The sequence below is a fragment of the Cyprinodon tularosa genome, unplaced genomic scaffold (assembly GCF_016077235.1).
Source record: "Cyprinodon tularosa strain WSP-4 unplaced genomic scaffold, ASM1607723v1 ctg1519, whole genome shotgun sequence".
Lineage (NCBI taxonomy): Eukaryota > Metazoa > Chordata > Actinopteri > Cyprinodontiformes > Cyprinodontidae > Cyprinodon > Cyprinodon tularosa.
In genome coordinates, this window is record NW_024038353.1 from 7,035 (window position 1) to 23,333 (window position 16,299).

The 16,299-nt window shown below is 41.3% G+C and overlaps 2 protein-coding genes across 3 annotated transcripts; one reads left to right on the plus strand and one right to left on the minus strand.

Moving 5' to 3' along the window:
• Window positions 1-238: 238 nt before the first annotated feature.
• LOC119779821 lies at window positions 239-14,304 on the minus strand. Of its 2 annotated transcripts, none has more exons than XM_038279627.1 (2): window positions 13,086-14,304; window positions 239-2,758 (listed from the first exon to the last, which is right to left on the minus strand). In XM_038279627.1, exon 2 carries the CDS (start codon window positions 1,826-1,828, stop codon window positions 515-517), a length of 1,314 nt encoding a protein of 437 aa, XP_038135555.1. In that variant the 5' UTR covers window positions 1,829-2,758; window positions 13,086-14,304; the 3' UTR covers window positions 239-514. The 2 variants fall into 2 exon arrangements, with proteins under 2 accessions (XP_038135555.1, XP_038135556.1); XM_038279628.1 differs by lacking the exon at window positions 13,086-14,304 and adding an exon at window positions 6,555-7,186.
• LOC119779819 (gastrula zinc finger protein XlCGF57.1-like) lies at window positions 3,899-15,152 on the plus strand. The gene is made up of 4 exons (XM_038279625.1): window positions 3,899-4,082; window positions 6,745-7,014; window positions 13,278-13,883; window positions 14,220-15,152. The coding sequence occupies exons 1-4, from the start codon at window positions 3,899-3,901 to the stop codon at window positions 14,390-14,392; spliced, it is 1,233 nt and encodes a 410-aa protein (XP_038135553.1). The 3' UTR covers window positions 14,393-15,152.
• The last annotated feature ends 1,147 nt before the right edge of the window (window positions 15,153-16,299 follow it).

Sequence of the window (16,299 nt, forward strand, 5' to 3'; positions counted from 1 at the left end):
CTTGGAATAGTGGGATTCTATAAGGTCTTCCATGAATGATTTCAAAAGGAGTCAACCCTATTCCTGTAGGTGTGATTCTCATATACAGTTTAACTAAGTCTAAACATTCTGGCCAAGGCCTTCCTGTTTCTTCCATGCATTTCTTAAGTCTGAAACATATCAGACATACCAAAAACCCCTGACGCTGCCTGTTTTGCGGATTCATCTGCAAGTCTGTTACCGCAGGAAACTGCATTTACACAAGGCTATGTTTTGTCGTAGTAGTAAAGCTTGGAGAAGCTGCTTCAGTAAACTGGCATGTGTTATTGTTTTGCCCGTAGCAGTAATCATTCCTCTTCTGTCCCATTGTTTAGCAAAAAAGAAGATAGTGGAAAAGGCATACTGACTGTCTGTGTAGATGGTAACCTTTTGACCTTTAGCTAACGTACAAGCTCTAATCAGAGCAAAAAGCTCAGCCGCCTTTGCTGAGTGAACAGACTGAATTTGCCTTGCTTTTATCACTTTACAAGGAGATTCAACAACCTCTGCCTCTGTTTTCTCTCACAAACACTTCTAACTCATCTAGGTTAGTGTAAAACACTTCTCTGCCTGCAGTTCCACTTCCCTTTTCCTTGGTAACTTCTGCTGCATGTCTAGCGTACTCCATTATCCTCACAACATCAGCTGTTCTGTGCTCTACCAAATGCTTTCTGATCCAGGAACTAATGTGTGCCTGGAACCCATTCATTAAACCATTTTTAGGCTGTGCCTGATAAGTACTGTCCTTATCAGCATCATAAGGAATGCCACTGTGAGCTCTGAATTCTCTTTCTAATCTAATTTTGTAATCATCCACATTTTCTCCTGATTTTTGTAATACAGTGGACAAATGGGCATTATCAGCCCTCTTTTTAAACTCAGTGTGCATGGCATTGCAAAAAGCAGCCCACTGAGGCTGTAAAGCTGTTATAACTGTTCCATTGAGATCTCCTTGGCCATAAGGATTAACTCCACCATTTTGATCTCTCCCTGTGTACTGGCTACCTATTTGTCCCCACAGAGTAGGACCAACAGCACAAAACAGTGCTTGTCCAAATTCTTGTCCATTTAGTTTGTAGGACATATAAATTCCTTCCATTCCTAAAATCCACTGTTCAACATCCTCCTGTGGACTAGTGAGACCTTCAACTGCACTTTTTGCTTCATTTAAAGTCCATGGCCTGAACACTAGCATTGTTCTGTCCTGTGCATTGTTGGATAGGGTATTTGGGACTTCTATCAGAGGCTTTATTCTATCAAATTCCTCAGACAGTTCACTGAGTTCTGTAGCTAATTTTTTATAAGGAGACTGGTGGGTGGAGTCTTCAGTTTTCAGCCTTAGTCGGGTATCGTAAACATGCTGGTATTTCTGTTCACATTTTACTTCTTGTTTTGCTGCTGTTGATGGTTCTGGAGCAGCAACAGCTCCAGTTTCATTACTTTGCGGCATGTCTCCTGACTCCAGGTTAGCTGGAGGGGCAGTAGGCCTTCTTTGAACAATTTCATTGTCCTCTGGACGGACAAACGTCACCTGATTTTGTTGATCAGAATAGGGAGGCAGAGACTTATCTCTATTTTGTTTTGCTTTTTTTATTGCCTCATGCCAGTTTTGGGCCTGCTCTAACCAGCTTTTTGCAAGTTTTAACTGGTCCTCTTTTTCTTTTTTCTTTTTCCCATTTTTAGTGCTGACACTAATTTCTAGTTTTTGCACCACAGTTTGCCACTGGTCAACTGTTAATTTTCCACTAACTCCATATTTTCTTTTCCATTTATCAAGATATTTTAAGTGGTCTGGGTTTATTTGACCCATATATTTTTCATCTCCTTCATGCAAAGGTACTTTGCTTTGAGGTTTTCCCTTTTTTATTTTTTAAGATTTTTTTTTTATTTTTATTTAGGCCTATTTTTTATTTTATTTTATTTCTTTTTATGTTTTATTATTTATTTCACTACTCTGTGTTGTGTTATTATTTTCATTATTATTATTATTATTATTATTATTATTATTATATCTATAACCGGTTTACACTTCTATTTTGCGCACACTGGGGACTGCAATCCCATAACCTAGGTATCCTTAGGGCTCCAACAGCCTTGTTCCAAAAGCGCTTCTCTCAGGGACTTCAACCCTTTTATTTCCTTGGTACCTTTACCTTATGGCTCCATCGGCCTTGCTCAGAGAGCACTTTTATCAGGGACCTCAACTCTGTGAGTCCCTTGGTACCTTTACCCACTACACTCCTAAAAGCTCAAACTCAAAGGAACTGCTCAAACCGACAACAAGCAAGTGACAAGTAATCTCACGATATAGGTTACAAGCTATATAAGTTAGTTATAAGTTATAAATATGTTATACGCTAAGTTAACAGCCTGTTAACAAAATATGATGGATTAACCTGCCACAGCTGCCTGCAACCAACTGAAGCCACATCCAAGCTTGGGCAACCCCCCTAGAGTGCATGGGACTCTTACCCAAAAAAGGCAAAAATCTTACTTGGTTTGCCTGTCCTTGTTCTGGTGTTGGATCCCGTCAATCTGTCAATGGCAGAAGGAGTTCGACCTACGGCGCTGGTCTGGCGAAGAATTCACTTCCCGGGACTTTGAAACAGGCCCCCTCTGATGGGACACTGACTACCGGTAGTTTTCAGCGTGTCTTCCTCCCTCCGTCAGCGAGCGGGTATGTTGGGATCCGGGTCACGGCACCAAGATGTTAGGGTTGTTAAGTTTCCCCAACTTTAACCTATAAAAAATGAAAGAAAGACAGTGTAAGATTTTTCCTGTAATGCTTTGCAAAGCAAAAGTTGAAGAATCACTCTCTGCATCTCCGCTTGGCTCGACACTTGCTGGGCTTTTTATTGAGTAGTCAACACATTACAACAGCAGGCGTTAGTTTTGATTACGCAATCTCTTAGACATAGCATGAAGTTTTAAGATAGGGAGCTTGTCTGGTTTCAGTATACGCTTTATAAAAGGTGTCGGGGTTATGAACTTCGACTTCTGTGCTTCTTAAATGAAAAACAGGAACTCTGTGCTTCTCTAATGAAAAACACGAAAGCATTCTTGCAAAACATGTGACCATCTTATGACCTGCATACACTATTTCCAGTGATGAGAGTAACATAGAAAAACAAATGATTGAGAGCAATATAAAACATAATAATGAATAAAATGATAAAAACAACAGAAATCATAATAACTCCAACAGTACTATGCACATGTGTTTTTAAGAATGGAGGCACACTCCATTCCACGGGCAGAAGTGGATTCTTGGTTGCATTTTTAATTCTACCTACCTGTCTATTAGGGGTGTGGGAAATAGTCGTTTTGGCGATATATCGTGATATTCGGCTGCCCAATATAATATCGATCTTTAACTTCTTAGTATCGATTTAAAAAAAAAATGGTTACATTAAACATTGATGGGAAAATGGGCTACCTCTGCACCACCACTCTGGCAGAAAGCGCTGTGGAGCCCTTTAACTGTGCGTGCAGCACCAAATCTGTATTTGAGGCAGTCACAGTGGAAGAAAACCCCAAACAACATGGATAATAAAACCTAATCAATATTTTCTGATGAAAATATACAGCACTTGCTGTTTTATCTCATCATTTGATTTTGATAGCTGGGGAAAATATGGCAATATATAGCGATACTGCAATATTGTGATAATATCGTACCGTGACTCAAGTATCGTGAAATGTATCGAATCGCAACACTCATGCCAATACTCACCTCTATGGAGAAGAATGTTACAAATGCAAGACGTTGAGTACCTTCTATCGGGATGAGAACTGGTCTGATCCAGTTCATCTGTAAATTGAGCCAAGTGGATGTAACCCCCCCTTTGCTTAGGAGGAGTTTGTTCCAAAGGGGCTGATGATGGGAGCTGACAGCAGACGGAATGTTCTGAGGAACGCACCTGTTTGCTGTCAGATTATGGAGACAATTGATGTGTCACCTGCTGGGGAGCATGTCAGGCTGCTTTGCAGCCTCCCTGGACCTCTGCAGGTGAGCTATGGGCAGCAGCTGACCTCAACAGGCCAGAACCGGTTACCCAGTCTAAGTAAGACCCATTTTCTGATCTTACATCCTGAGAAATGTCGCTGACTTCCTGGTAGGGATGATGAGTGGGGATTGGTCTTCTCTGAAAAGAGGTGGACCAAAATGGAGGTCTTTCCTGAAAAGATCTGAGGGGATTGTGGGGGCTTTCTACCTGGACCTTCCTTTTCCACTAAGTGTAATAAGGAAGTTGTGGAAGGTAAGTCCCTGCCTAGTCATGCTGGTGAAGGCTTCAGGTCAGGTTTTCCTGGAGGATTTTCATGTTCAACTGGGGTTTGAGACTTCAAACCCCAACTTCTCTATTCTGTGAAAAGATCTGAGGGGATTGTGGGGGCTTTCTACCTGGACCTTCCTTTTCCACTAAGTGTAATAAGGAAGTTGTGGAAGGTAAGTCCCTGCCTAGTCATGCTGGTGAAGGCTTCAGGTCAGGTTTTCCTGGAGGATTTTCATGTTCAACTGGGGTTTGAAACCCCAACTTCTCTATTCTGTGAAGTCCTCCAATGCTGGAAAGCTCTCCTTTCTTGGGGGCCAGTATCACGATTGCATGATCCATTTTTGTCGTGAAGATTGTGGAGGAAAAGATATTTTAGTGAGTGGTCTTCCTCCAGCTTGACAAAGAGAGGAATAGTGGTCTCGAACAGAGGGCTGGAGGCTCTCTATGAACACAGGCACGCTTCTTGAAGTAGTTTTCCAGATTAACTGCTCCTGGGTAGAGGGATGGGGTAAGTCTAAAAGACAGCGTTCTACCTCTCTAAGGTAGTCTTCAATTGTGGATTCAGTGTTGCTGGGGTCAAAACACTCTATGTCATGGGCGAGGGATTCAAGTTGTCACATTCATAATCCCGTTCTGGGATTGGAGCTGGGCCATCTGAATCCTCATCTGAGAGCTCTAGCCAGCTACTGTCGTGGTAGGGTGGAAAGCTCTGCTCTGACCTCCGTGAAGGCATGTGAGGCCGCTCATGGTGCACTGGTGGGCCTGTTACTCCGTAGCCATTAGGCCATGGCCTCGGCTCAGGGCGGTACCGCTCACCAGTGTCCCATTGTTGGCTGTACAGCTGCCTTTGTGGCAAGGGTGTGTCAGAGCAGATCTCTTTGTGAAAAAAGAAAAGTTGGATGGTTTTAGATGGTTCATCCAATTGATTTGGCTCCATTGTGGCAATATATCCCAACACCTCTCTGATGTGATACTGGTCCCTGAGACACAAAGATAAGCCTTTGCAAGGCGAGCCAACAGTGGATTCTCCCTTTCATTTGCTTTCCACCCGATCAGAGGATTCTCATTCAGCCCTGCAGGAGATTCAGCTTTGCATCTTCTGACTAAATCTTCAGCCCTTATTGCTGGAGTTTTTAGTCCGGGATCCTTTACTGTTGGTAAATAAACTGTCCCAAGGAGAGACACCAAGGTGCTGGATTTCTTTGGCTTCTTGGGCAAAGCTTCATTTGTTTTTTCATCCGTATCATTGCCATTATTATCTTGCTGTTCAATTGGACAAAAAAAAAATAAAAAATTGGGCCTACTTTAGCTCTTAAATTAAGTAATTTTCTTTGTAATCCAATCTTTTAATCATGAATGAATGAATGCGTTGTTTCCACTGCACGAACCATATTTGCAGCAATGTCCATGACAACTGCTGGGTGTTTGCTGCTCAGCCCCCATTTCTGTATGGCCCCCGTCAACATATTAGCAATACTTGCAGCAGTGTGGCTCAAGGTAACTTCAGTGGTCTGTAGGACATGAGACATGAGGCGCCACTCATTGTCAATGTAGTGTCATGCAGGACTGCGTTGACAGTGATGTCCATGTGTCACAAGTTATGCTGACTCTGCTAACTGCATTTTAATTTTGATGTCCCCTTTCAATCGTGTTTACATCATGGGGATAACGGTGTCAGTCAGATGTTTGCGTTGCACCATGACATAGTGTGGTTGGAGCACATGAACGAGCCTTCATTTTCCACCACAGAGTAGGGCCGTAAATCTTTGCACTCAAAAGTTGCGATGACCTGAGTTATCTTAATGGGCTGCGGAGAATTTGCTGGTAACGCTATCGAATCCCTCCATTTTTTTTTTGTGTAGCTCTGGAAGCTTTGTTGTCAGATTTTCGCATAGCATGATATCTTGTCAGGTGATTTTGGAGATTTGTAGTTTATTAACAGTAACTGACCTCCGCTTGACAGATCTTGCAGACCACTTTGGCTTTATCCACCACATTGTCTTTAGTTCTTTTAAATCCGAAATGGTTCCAGGCATCAGACTTTAATTGGGACGGCTTGCTGAGCGGTGTGTTACTTGCGTCGGCCATTTTGCATTTGCCCACGCCTGCTCTTGTACGTCAACGTCACTCACGTCTCTAAAAAACTAATCGATCTCATTCCATACACATCGATTTTGTAAAATTTTACTGGAATTGATCCAAAATCGATTAAATTGATTTTTTTAAGCCACCCCTATTAAAGATAAAAGTGGAGGTCCAAACCTGTGACTGTACTATCAGATTGCATGATGGGAGATGTAGTTCCAGTCTGTTTGTATGTAGTTAGATTGACACAATGATGATTAAAGGATCCACTTGCCCCCCAAACTGAAGGACAGAGTTTGGTGCTTTTATGTGAGGTGTCCTTTCTTTAACTTGCAATAATAAGTCTGTCTGCTGTTTGTCTTTCCAGACCACCTGCAGGATTATGTTGGAAAAGAGGAGGATTTCTCTGACCAGCAGCTCTGTGGACTGGAGAGGAATTCCAGTTTGGACCAAGAGGAACCAGAAACTCTGCAGATAAAAGAAGAGCAGAAAGAACCAGAACATCCCTGGACAAAAGAGGAAACCATGGAGCTCCCTATAAGTGAGCATGAAGAGCAACAACCTTTCCCATGTTTGACATGTGGAGAAACTTTTCTAAATAAAGAACATTTAATGGTTCACATGAGAACTCACACAGGTCAGATTTATGAATGTCCTGTGGAAAAATGTTCTGTCAGAAATCTGATCTTGATAGACACATGAGAATTCTCACAGGGGAGAATCCTTTTTCCTAGGGATGCACGATATTGGAATTTTGGCCGATATCTGATATGCCGATATTTTCAAATGCATGCGGCCGATAACCGATACCGATATTAAAACTGAAAAATAAATCATGTAATATTCATTCCTTGTGCAAAATTAGAAAAATACTCCAACTTGTGTTATGTATAACAAGTTAGATTTAATGACAGTTGTTTTAACAAAACAAATAGGAAATGTGCGTTTTATCCTAGAACAACCTGGAGTTTCTTTTCACTGAGAAAAAAACTAACCTAAAAACATGGATATTTGGTTATTACACAAATGATTGTGTATAAACTCTGTCCACACAGAACATAGAGAGAAGTGCATTGTATAAGTATTCTGCAAACACAAATAAAACAACAGATATCTCCGATAGTGAATCTATATCAGTTTATGGCCAGATGTGCTGGACAGACAATCACTTAAATTCAAAATAGACTGAAAACAAAGCTGATTATGCTGGTACAATTTAAAAATGACTAACTCAAATCTTAAATCTGCTCAGTGCAAACAAACTGAAAACTGCAAAAATGTTGTCAGCTTCAGTTCTTTGTCCAGTTCAGTGTTCACAGCACTATTTCAACTCCAAACATTGCATAACAGAGTAGGTGATGTGCAAATAACATGTGCAAAAATGTAAATAAGTAACATACACTAGTAACAGTTTTGGTCCTCCGTAACAACACATCCTGCCCTTTTAAAGTCCGTAGAAAAATACTTAAAGACTGACAGGCAAATGTAAATAATCTAAAAGTCCAGTGTGAGAGGCAGGTTTTTTGGACAAAAATAAGCATCTCTGCCTTTTCACAAGCTATGAGGTTGATATGTGAAACAGCACTGAACAGCTGTTTGCTGTCAACACTAGAGCTGGGTGCACTGAGGTACTTGCATGCAACCTGGGCAAGAGCTGGGAAGTGGGCCTAGTTGGAATTCCAGTACTCCAAAGGACTGGCAGTTCTGGGAATGGTGGGTTCACCCAGGTATATGTGTACCTTTTAAAACAAAAAAGAAAGCAAATATGAAATTTTATTGCAAGCACAAACAGTACAATAAAGTGCAAATCTTTTTTATGCATTTACTTAACTTTACATTAGTAATTATTCTTAGTTTATTCACCTGTGATGCTGTCTCGCTTGTGGAGGCGTGCTCTGGGGAAATGCTCTCTTCGATGATTTCGTCGTACATGTCCAACAGTGATCCATTTCGGGCCTTCTTCTTTGGTGGGAGGTCATCTGTACTGGCATCTCCGTGCTCACTACCATCTCTGACGCTGTGACCCATTTCATTGATGGCGCTTAGTAACAGGTTGTGCGCTCCCTCCTTCATTTCTCTGTCAAAGTAACGATCTTTAAATCTTGCATCCAGCATGGTTGCAACAGCATAAAAATGCTTTTCTTTGCACACCATCAAAGCGAGCACGGACAGCTTCCAGCAGAGTACTTTTGGCTGTCTGCACACCTCTGTCTGACTCACTTGTCTTGCTCAGCAGCCGAATCAATGCCATTACCGCTGGGATGACCTCTGAAACAGATGCCTGTGCAGAACTGATCTCTCTGGTCAGTTGCTCGAAGGGTGCAAGTAGGGTGATCATATTTTCAAGAATTCCCCACTGGTTTGCCGTCAGAGTCACTGGGAGGTCAAAATCAGCAGCATACGCACCCAAAGCTCTCTTCTGCTCCACCAGGCTCTGCATCATGTAAAAAGTCGAATTCCACCGCTTGGACACGTCTTGTTGAAGCCTTTTAATAGGCATCCCAAGCTCATTCTGTACATCTTCAAGTCGACTGCAGGCAAGTTGTGAATGTTTGAAGTGCCCAACTATTTTCTTAGCCACGGCTACAACGTCTGAGATGCTGTGCTGAGACAGCATGCCTTCATTCACGGCGAGCTGCAAGCTATGTGCCATGCACGGCAAACTTGGTACACCCAAGTCCATCAATGCCTTAGTCACAATACGCGCATTGTCCCTCACAACAACGTGCACATTCTCCTTTGGAATTTTCCACCTTTCAAGCATGCCTTCAAAAGCAGATGTGAGCGCAGCTGCGGTTTGGGATCCTCTGCACTCTTGCGCATGAAGAACAGCCTTTTTAAGCTCGAAGTTTTTGTTAATCCATTGTGCTGTAAGACTTAGCATGCTTACAGGGCTAACACTTGATGTCCAGATGTCTGTGGTGAAACTCACCCAAGTGCAATCGGCAATTAGCTTCTCAATGCGGGTGGAAATTTCCGCTTGCAACTCTGGCAAGGCTACATCCGAAAAATACCTCCGACTGGGGACCGTGTAGCGAGGTTCAACGTATTCCAAAAATCTCCTGAATCCAACGTCTTCAACGAATGAAAAAGGCTGGTTATCCAGAGCAATCCACTCCATCAGTTTCTGAGAGATGCCTTTTGCCCTTGGTTGATCGCGGATGAATTTCTTGGATTTATCCAAGGCTTGATGGAGAGACTGCTGCTGGAGAAGCTTCGATACGCCGCCGCTGGTAACCTGCTTCTCTTTTTCCTTTCTCGCCGCCAAGAACTCTGTGTAACGGTCGTCAGGATGACGGCTATTGAGATGGTTAATCAGGTTAGTGGTGTTGAAAGACTTGGTTTTAAATCCTCCATCACTGATGCTGAGCAGTCATTGCAAATAGCAGTTTTGCTATCTGTTTCCGATTCCTTAAAAAACATCCACACCGCCGACATTTTGTTTTCATCTGCTACAGTACCTGCCCAGACGTGATAAAGGTGCACCGGTGAACATGGCGTTGTGACGTTTGTATCCTTGCGCGGGAGGGGTGTGGGCGGCAGAGGAAGGAGGACAGGGGAAAAAACATACAGCAGGTTCATTACCAAACAGCGACCTGATCGGTTGAATATCGGTGGGGTGGCCGATGTCCGATACTCAGTTTTAAAGGAATAGTACACCCAAAACATGATTAGCCTTCATTTTCTACTCACCCCCATGCTGAACAACACTCTGGAGTACTTTTTTGATATCTCAAATGCATCTGGAGATCTGGGAGGCTTCTTGCTGTCTGCTGACATTCAAATAATGGAGGTCTATGGTGCCCGAGACAGAAAGGTCCATAAAAGTCCACAAAAAACGTTTCAATATTCCTCCATACTGCTCGTCCAATGTATTCCAAGTGTCCTGAGTGGGTAGCATCCAGAATTTACTCGAAACGAAGTCATTTAGATTGTTTTTAGAGCATAAACAGTAGTGTATAGGATTTCCTGAAAGCGCGCACATGCGCGATCATGATGCTATGGAAGCCGGCAGACCAAACCAGCGCATTCAGCTCGGCAAAGAACTCATGCTCTTCCTCAACACTGAAGTCCTCAGACATTTTTCTTTCGTTGTTTCTTTCTTTGCACAGGTAAACGGCACATTTCTTCTTCTACGCTTGCATTATTGGAAGAGCAGACGCTGAATGCGCACTTTCATCTGGTTTGGTCTGCCAGCTTCCGTAGCGTCGTGATCGCGCATGTGCGCGCTTTCAGGAAATCCTATACACTACTGTTTATGCTCTAAAAACATTCTAAATGACTTCGTTTCGAGTAAATTCTGGATGCTACCCACTCAGGACACTTGGAATACATTGGACGACCAGTATGGAGGAATATTGACACGTTTTTTGTGGACTTTATGGACCTTTCTGTCTCGGGCACCATAGACCTCCATTATTTGAATGTCAGCAGACAGCAAGAAGCCTCCCAGATCTCCAGATGCATTTGAGATATCAAAAAAGTACTCCAGAGTGTTGTTCAGCATGTGGGTGAGTAGAAAATGAAGGCTAATCATGTTTTGGGTGTACTATTCCTTTAAGGCCGATATAGGCCAATACAGATAGGGGGCCAATTATATCGTGCATCCCTACTTTTTCCTGTACCATTTGTAAGAAGTTTACTGAAAAAATTCATTTGAGTAGACATATTAAAATTCACAAATGGTGAGAAGCCCTTTTAATCTTGATGCACACATGAGAATTCACACAGGGGAGAAACCTTTTTTATGTCTGTCCTGTGGAAAAAGCTTCACTCAGAAATCTAGTCTTGATACACACATCAATCACATACATTTGTGACAAAGGTTTTAAAAGAGAAGGTAATTTGAGTCTTCAGGTGACAGTTATTCATGCAGGATGTGGAATGATTTATATGTATAGTTTTTAAAAAAAATTTTTCATATAAGTCACAGCAGTTAGACGCCACAGGAATGAACAGTGGAGGCGTTTTCTATGTATGCTGTTGAAACCAGGCCCACCAAAACTCCAACTGTTTTAGCCACATTGTTAGAGCTATGGTCAATAGATATTATAATGAAGTAGATCATCTATAGAGGAGTCTCAAATGAAGATTTGGGACATATACAAGTGTGTCAGTCTCAGAGTTAGTCAGCTTCAAGCTAATTAATGTTGCTTCACTGGGGGTGAAGGCATCTAAAGCAGGGCGAGCAGTAGGGATGGGAATCGAAAACCGGTTCCTGTTCAGAACCGGTTTCGTATTTTTCGATTCCATGGCATCGTTTGGCAGCTCGCTGAATGATTCTTTTTTCGATTCCCGCAGCACCAGAGCCGAGAGCGCCGGCTCTGGGGAGCACGACTTACGTCACGTTTTTTACGTAAGTTACGCAACTTACGCAAGTTACGCAAGTTACGCAAGTTGGAAGAACTATTCGAGGAGGAAGACAACGTGCTGCGGTCACTTTGTGAATCAAAGCCCCGTCTTTCCTTAGCCCAGAGGGTAGATCAGGAAATCCAGCTCTATAAAAGCTTGCCCTCCATCCCCTGCAGGGATAGCGCCACACTGTGGTGGTGGAACAAGCAAGATACGCTGCCCTTGCTATCTGGACTGGCTGAAAACTACCTCTGTGTGCAGGCTTCCTCCACCCCATCTGAGAGGGTGTTCTCCACGGCTGGAGACACCATAAGCGCTGAAAGATCCCGTATCCTTCCAGAAAAAGCAGATATGCTCATCTTTCTGCAAAAGAACTGTTAATTTTCCCTACTACTGTTTTATAATTAGTATTTTTTGTTATTTAAAATAGGTTATTATCCCATCATTTGTTATTAGACATTGTTGGTTATTAAGTTTGTTCTTGTATTCATTTTTCATTTAAACACAGATGTTACTCCAGTTTCACATTTCCTGTGGACATCTTGATCTTTTTGAGTTTGTAAGATTGTGCAATAGTTAAGTAAACAAAGTTGATTCTGATAATCAAACTGTTTGTTCTCCTTTTTCCCCCAAATTGGAATCGAAAAAAGAATAGATTAAGAATCGAATCGTTTCATAGAATCGAAAAGGGAATCGGAATCGTGAAAATCTTTTCAATTCCCAACCCTAGCGAGCAGTGAGGCGATGATGGACAGAGTTGGTTGCTTGTCCTCTGACATCGCCAAAGAAGCTTCTTTCATCAGTTTGTCAGGATGTAACAAATCCTCAGCAATTGTTACATCCTCCTCTGTTAGGGAGCACAAATCTTTTTCATTCCTGCTCACGTCTTGAGAAAGGAGAGTAGCAGAGATGTCTGGTTGTTGCTCTAAAAAGCGCTCCAGCATGTCCGATACACTGTTCCATCTGGTCACAACATTTAGCATAGCATGATATCTTGTCAGGTGATTTTGGAGATTTGTAGTTTATTGACAGTAACTGACCTCCGCTTGACAGATCTTGCAGACGACTTTGGCTTCATCCACCACATTGTCTTTAGTTCTTTTAAATCCGAAATGGTTCCAGGCGTCAGACTTTAATTGGGACGGCTTGCTGAGTGGTGTGTTACTTGCGTCGGCCATTTTGCATTTGCCCACGCCTGCTCTTGTACGTCAACGTCACTCACGTCTCTATAAAACTAATCGATCTCATTCCCTACACATCGATTTTGTAAAATTTTACTGGAATCGATCCAAAATCGATTCAATCGATTTTTTTTTTTAACCCACCCCTATTAAAGATAAAAGTGGAGGTCCAAACCTGTGACTGTACTATCAGGTTGCATGATGGGAGATGTAGTTCCAGTCTGTTTGTATGTAGTTAGATTGACACAATGATGATTAAAGGATCAACTTTCCCCCCAAACTGAAGGACAGAGTTTGGTGCTTTTATGTGAGGTGTCCTTTCTTTAACTTGCAATACTTAGTCTGTCTGCTGTGTTTGTCTTTCCAGACCGCCTGCAGGATTATGCTGGAAAAGAGGAAGATTTCTCAGACCAGCAGCTCTGTGGACAGGAGAGGAATTCCAGTTTGGACCAAGAGGAACCAGAACCTCTGCAGATAAAAGAAGAGCAGCAAGAACCAGAACATCCCTGGACAAAAGAGGAAACCATGGAGCTCCCCATTAGTGAGCATGAAGAGCAGCAACCTTTCCCATGTTTGACATGTGGAGAAACTTTTCTAAATAAAGAACATTTAATGGTTCACATAAGAACTCACAAAGGTCAGAAGATTCATGAATGTCTGTCCTGTGGAAAAATTTTCAAAAAGAAATCTGATCTTGATAAACACATGAGATTCCACACAGGTGAGAAGCGTTTTGAATGTCTGTCATGTGGAAAAATCTTCACCTCCAAGTCTGATCTTAATATTCACATGAGAATTCACACAGGTGAGAAGCCTTTTGAATGTCTGTCCTGTGGAAAAAGCTTTACTATGAAATCTTATCTTGATAGACACATGAGATTCCACACAGGTGAGAAGCCTTTTGAATGTCTGTCCTGTGGAAAAAGCTTTACTATGAAATCTTATCTTGATAGACACATGAGATTTCACACAGGTGAGAAGCCTTTTTCCTGTACCATTTGTAACAAGAAGTTTACTGAAAAAAGTCATTTGACTAAACACATTAAAATTCACACAGGTGAGAAACCCTTTTTATGTCTGTCCTGTGGAAAACGCTTCACTCAGAAATCTAGTCTTGATGAACACATGAGATTCCACACAGGTGAGAAGCCTTTTGAATGTCTTTCCTGTGGAAAAAGCTTTACTATGAAATCTTATCTTGATAGACACATGAGAATTCACACAGGTGAGAAGCCTTTTGAATGTCTGTCCTGTGGAAAAAGCTTTACTATGAAATCTTATCTTGATAGACACATGAGATTCCACACAGGGGAGAAACCTTTTGAATGTCTGTCCTGTGGAAAAAGCTTTACTATGAAATCTTATCTTGATAGACACATGAGATTTCACACAGGTGAGAAACCCTTTTTATGTCTGTCCTGTGGAAAACGCTTCACTCGGAAATCTAGTCTTGATTCACACATCAATCGCATACATTTGTGAGAACGGTTTTAAACAAGAACTTAATTTGAGTCTTCAGGTGACATTTATTCATGCAGGATGTGGAATGATTTATATGTATATTTTTTTTACACATTTGTTCCATATAAGTCACAGCAGTTAGACGCCGCAGGAATGAACAGTAAGGCGTTTTCTATGTTTGAATGGTGATAAAAAGAAAATACCTCATTACATGAGAAACCCACAGTTAATGATCTTTTGAGCAAAGTTTTGATGAAGCGGTTAATTAATAAAGCTCATTTCACATAGAAACTAGAACAGATAAGGTGTTATAATGTAAACCTGGTAAATATTCAGGTCCTGGGCGAAAATGTGGATGTGAACATCTGAAAGTTAATTATTTTGGGTCTGAGAAAGTTTAAATGGCCAAAAAAACTTCCTAACAAAAAGATGTTTACATTCACAAATGTTTTTACCTTTTCTGTTATAAAGGGAATAAACAATAAAGTGCAACAACAACATTTCATCTAAAACATCTTGGTTACAGATGAAGCTAGTTTGCTGTCCATACAACAGGCAATCGAGAAGTTATAGATGTTTAAATTTTAAAAATCCAGACGGACCCCTGCTGTGCCATGCATGGTGTGGCACAACTTTTTTGATTGAAAATTTTTTGGAATAAAAAACAAGTTTTATTTTTGGGACTAAGAACCTTTTAGCTGAATGATGAGTTATTGGTTGGATATATTCCAGAAACAGACTTTTATTCTGATTAAAATAAAAGCAAAGGTTGGACAAACAATATGTCTTTTGATTATTTCATGTGTTTACTGATGAGTAAAGACGATGCTAACAGGATGGACTGCATGCTACGCTATGCTATGCTATACAGAAACATGTGTTGAGCTGTTGCTAAAGCTTAGACAAGCTTTATTCACTAAGGGTTAAACACTGATATAACATTAGTGTTCATGTGTTCCTCAGATGCTCATTACATTTTCATTAGAAAGTATGACCAAGAGTCATTTAGTGGAAGCCTGATGTCTATTCACTGCTAGCTGTTTCAAAGAGGGTAAAGAATCATTTGACTAAAGTTAAAAAGCTCATTTGATCATATCCCAAATTCTTCCAGATAAACTTTGGTTTTCAAATTCAAAATCCATCTTAAACTGTAATATAGTTTTCAACCATGTTTCCCTTCCCCTTTGTACTTAGTGGGTTAGTTAAGTTGAGTTTTACTAGTCTTAAGAGTGTTAAAGTGAAATATGTTTGACTTGGAGCTGAATGATTTTTCTTAATAAACTCTTATATTTTGAACAGAAGTTGTTGTGAATTTATTCCACGTTTGTGCAGAATTAACTGTTTGACCACGATTAGAGCTCAAATCACTCTTTCATCTATTGATCTAACACACAGTTAGTAGGGCTGTGTGTCATAAACAGTATATAACAGCCAAAACAATATCTGATTAAATAAGCATCTTAAAGTATCAGAAATATAAAGTCCCAGCTGGCTGGGAATAGAAAAGAACATAAAATCACAACAGCTGAAATCAATAAATAAAAAACCTAAAATTGAATCAGCAGAGATATCTAGAAGAGGGTCCAACGGGTCTCATCAGAAAGAACCAGAACGACATGCAGACAGCAGTGAGTGGGCGGAGCCAAGATGCCTGGACAGGTGAGGAACAGCCTTCTGGAAAAGAACTACAAAAATCCAAAGTTCCATAAATTTAGTGAACAACTGAAGCTTTCTGCTATGAAACCCCAAACATATGAAGGCGAGGCCATGTCAGGAAATAATGGACTTTGATCAAACTCTGTGAGGTGGGCTGTGCCTTTACGTTCTGTCACACAAAGGATTGTGGGTAACCGTATAGCGGCCCTCAGAGACGTCCCTATGCTAACTGCATTGGAACTAGGAAGCATCCAGCCTCCTGGTCCTAGCTC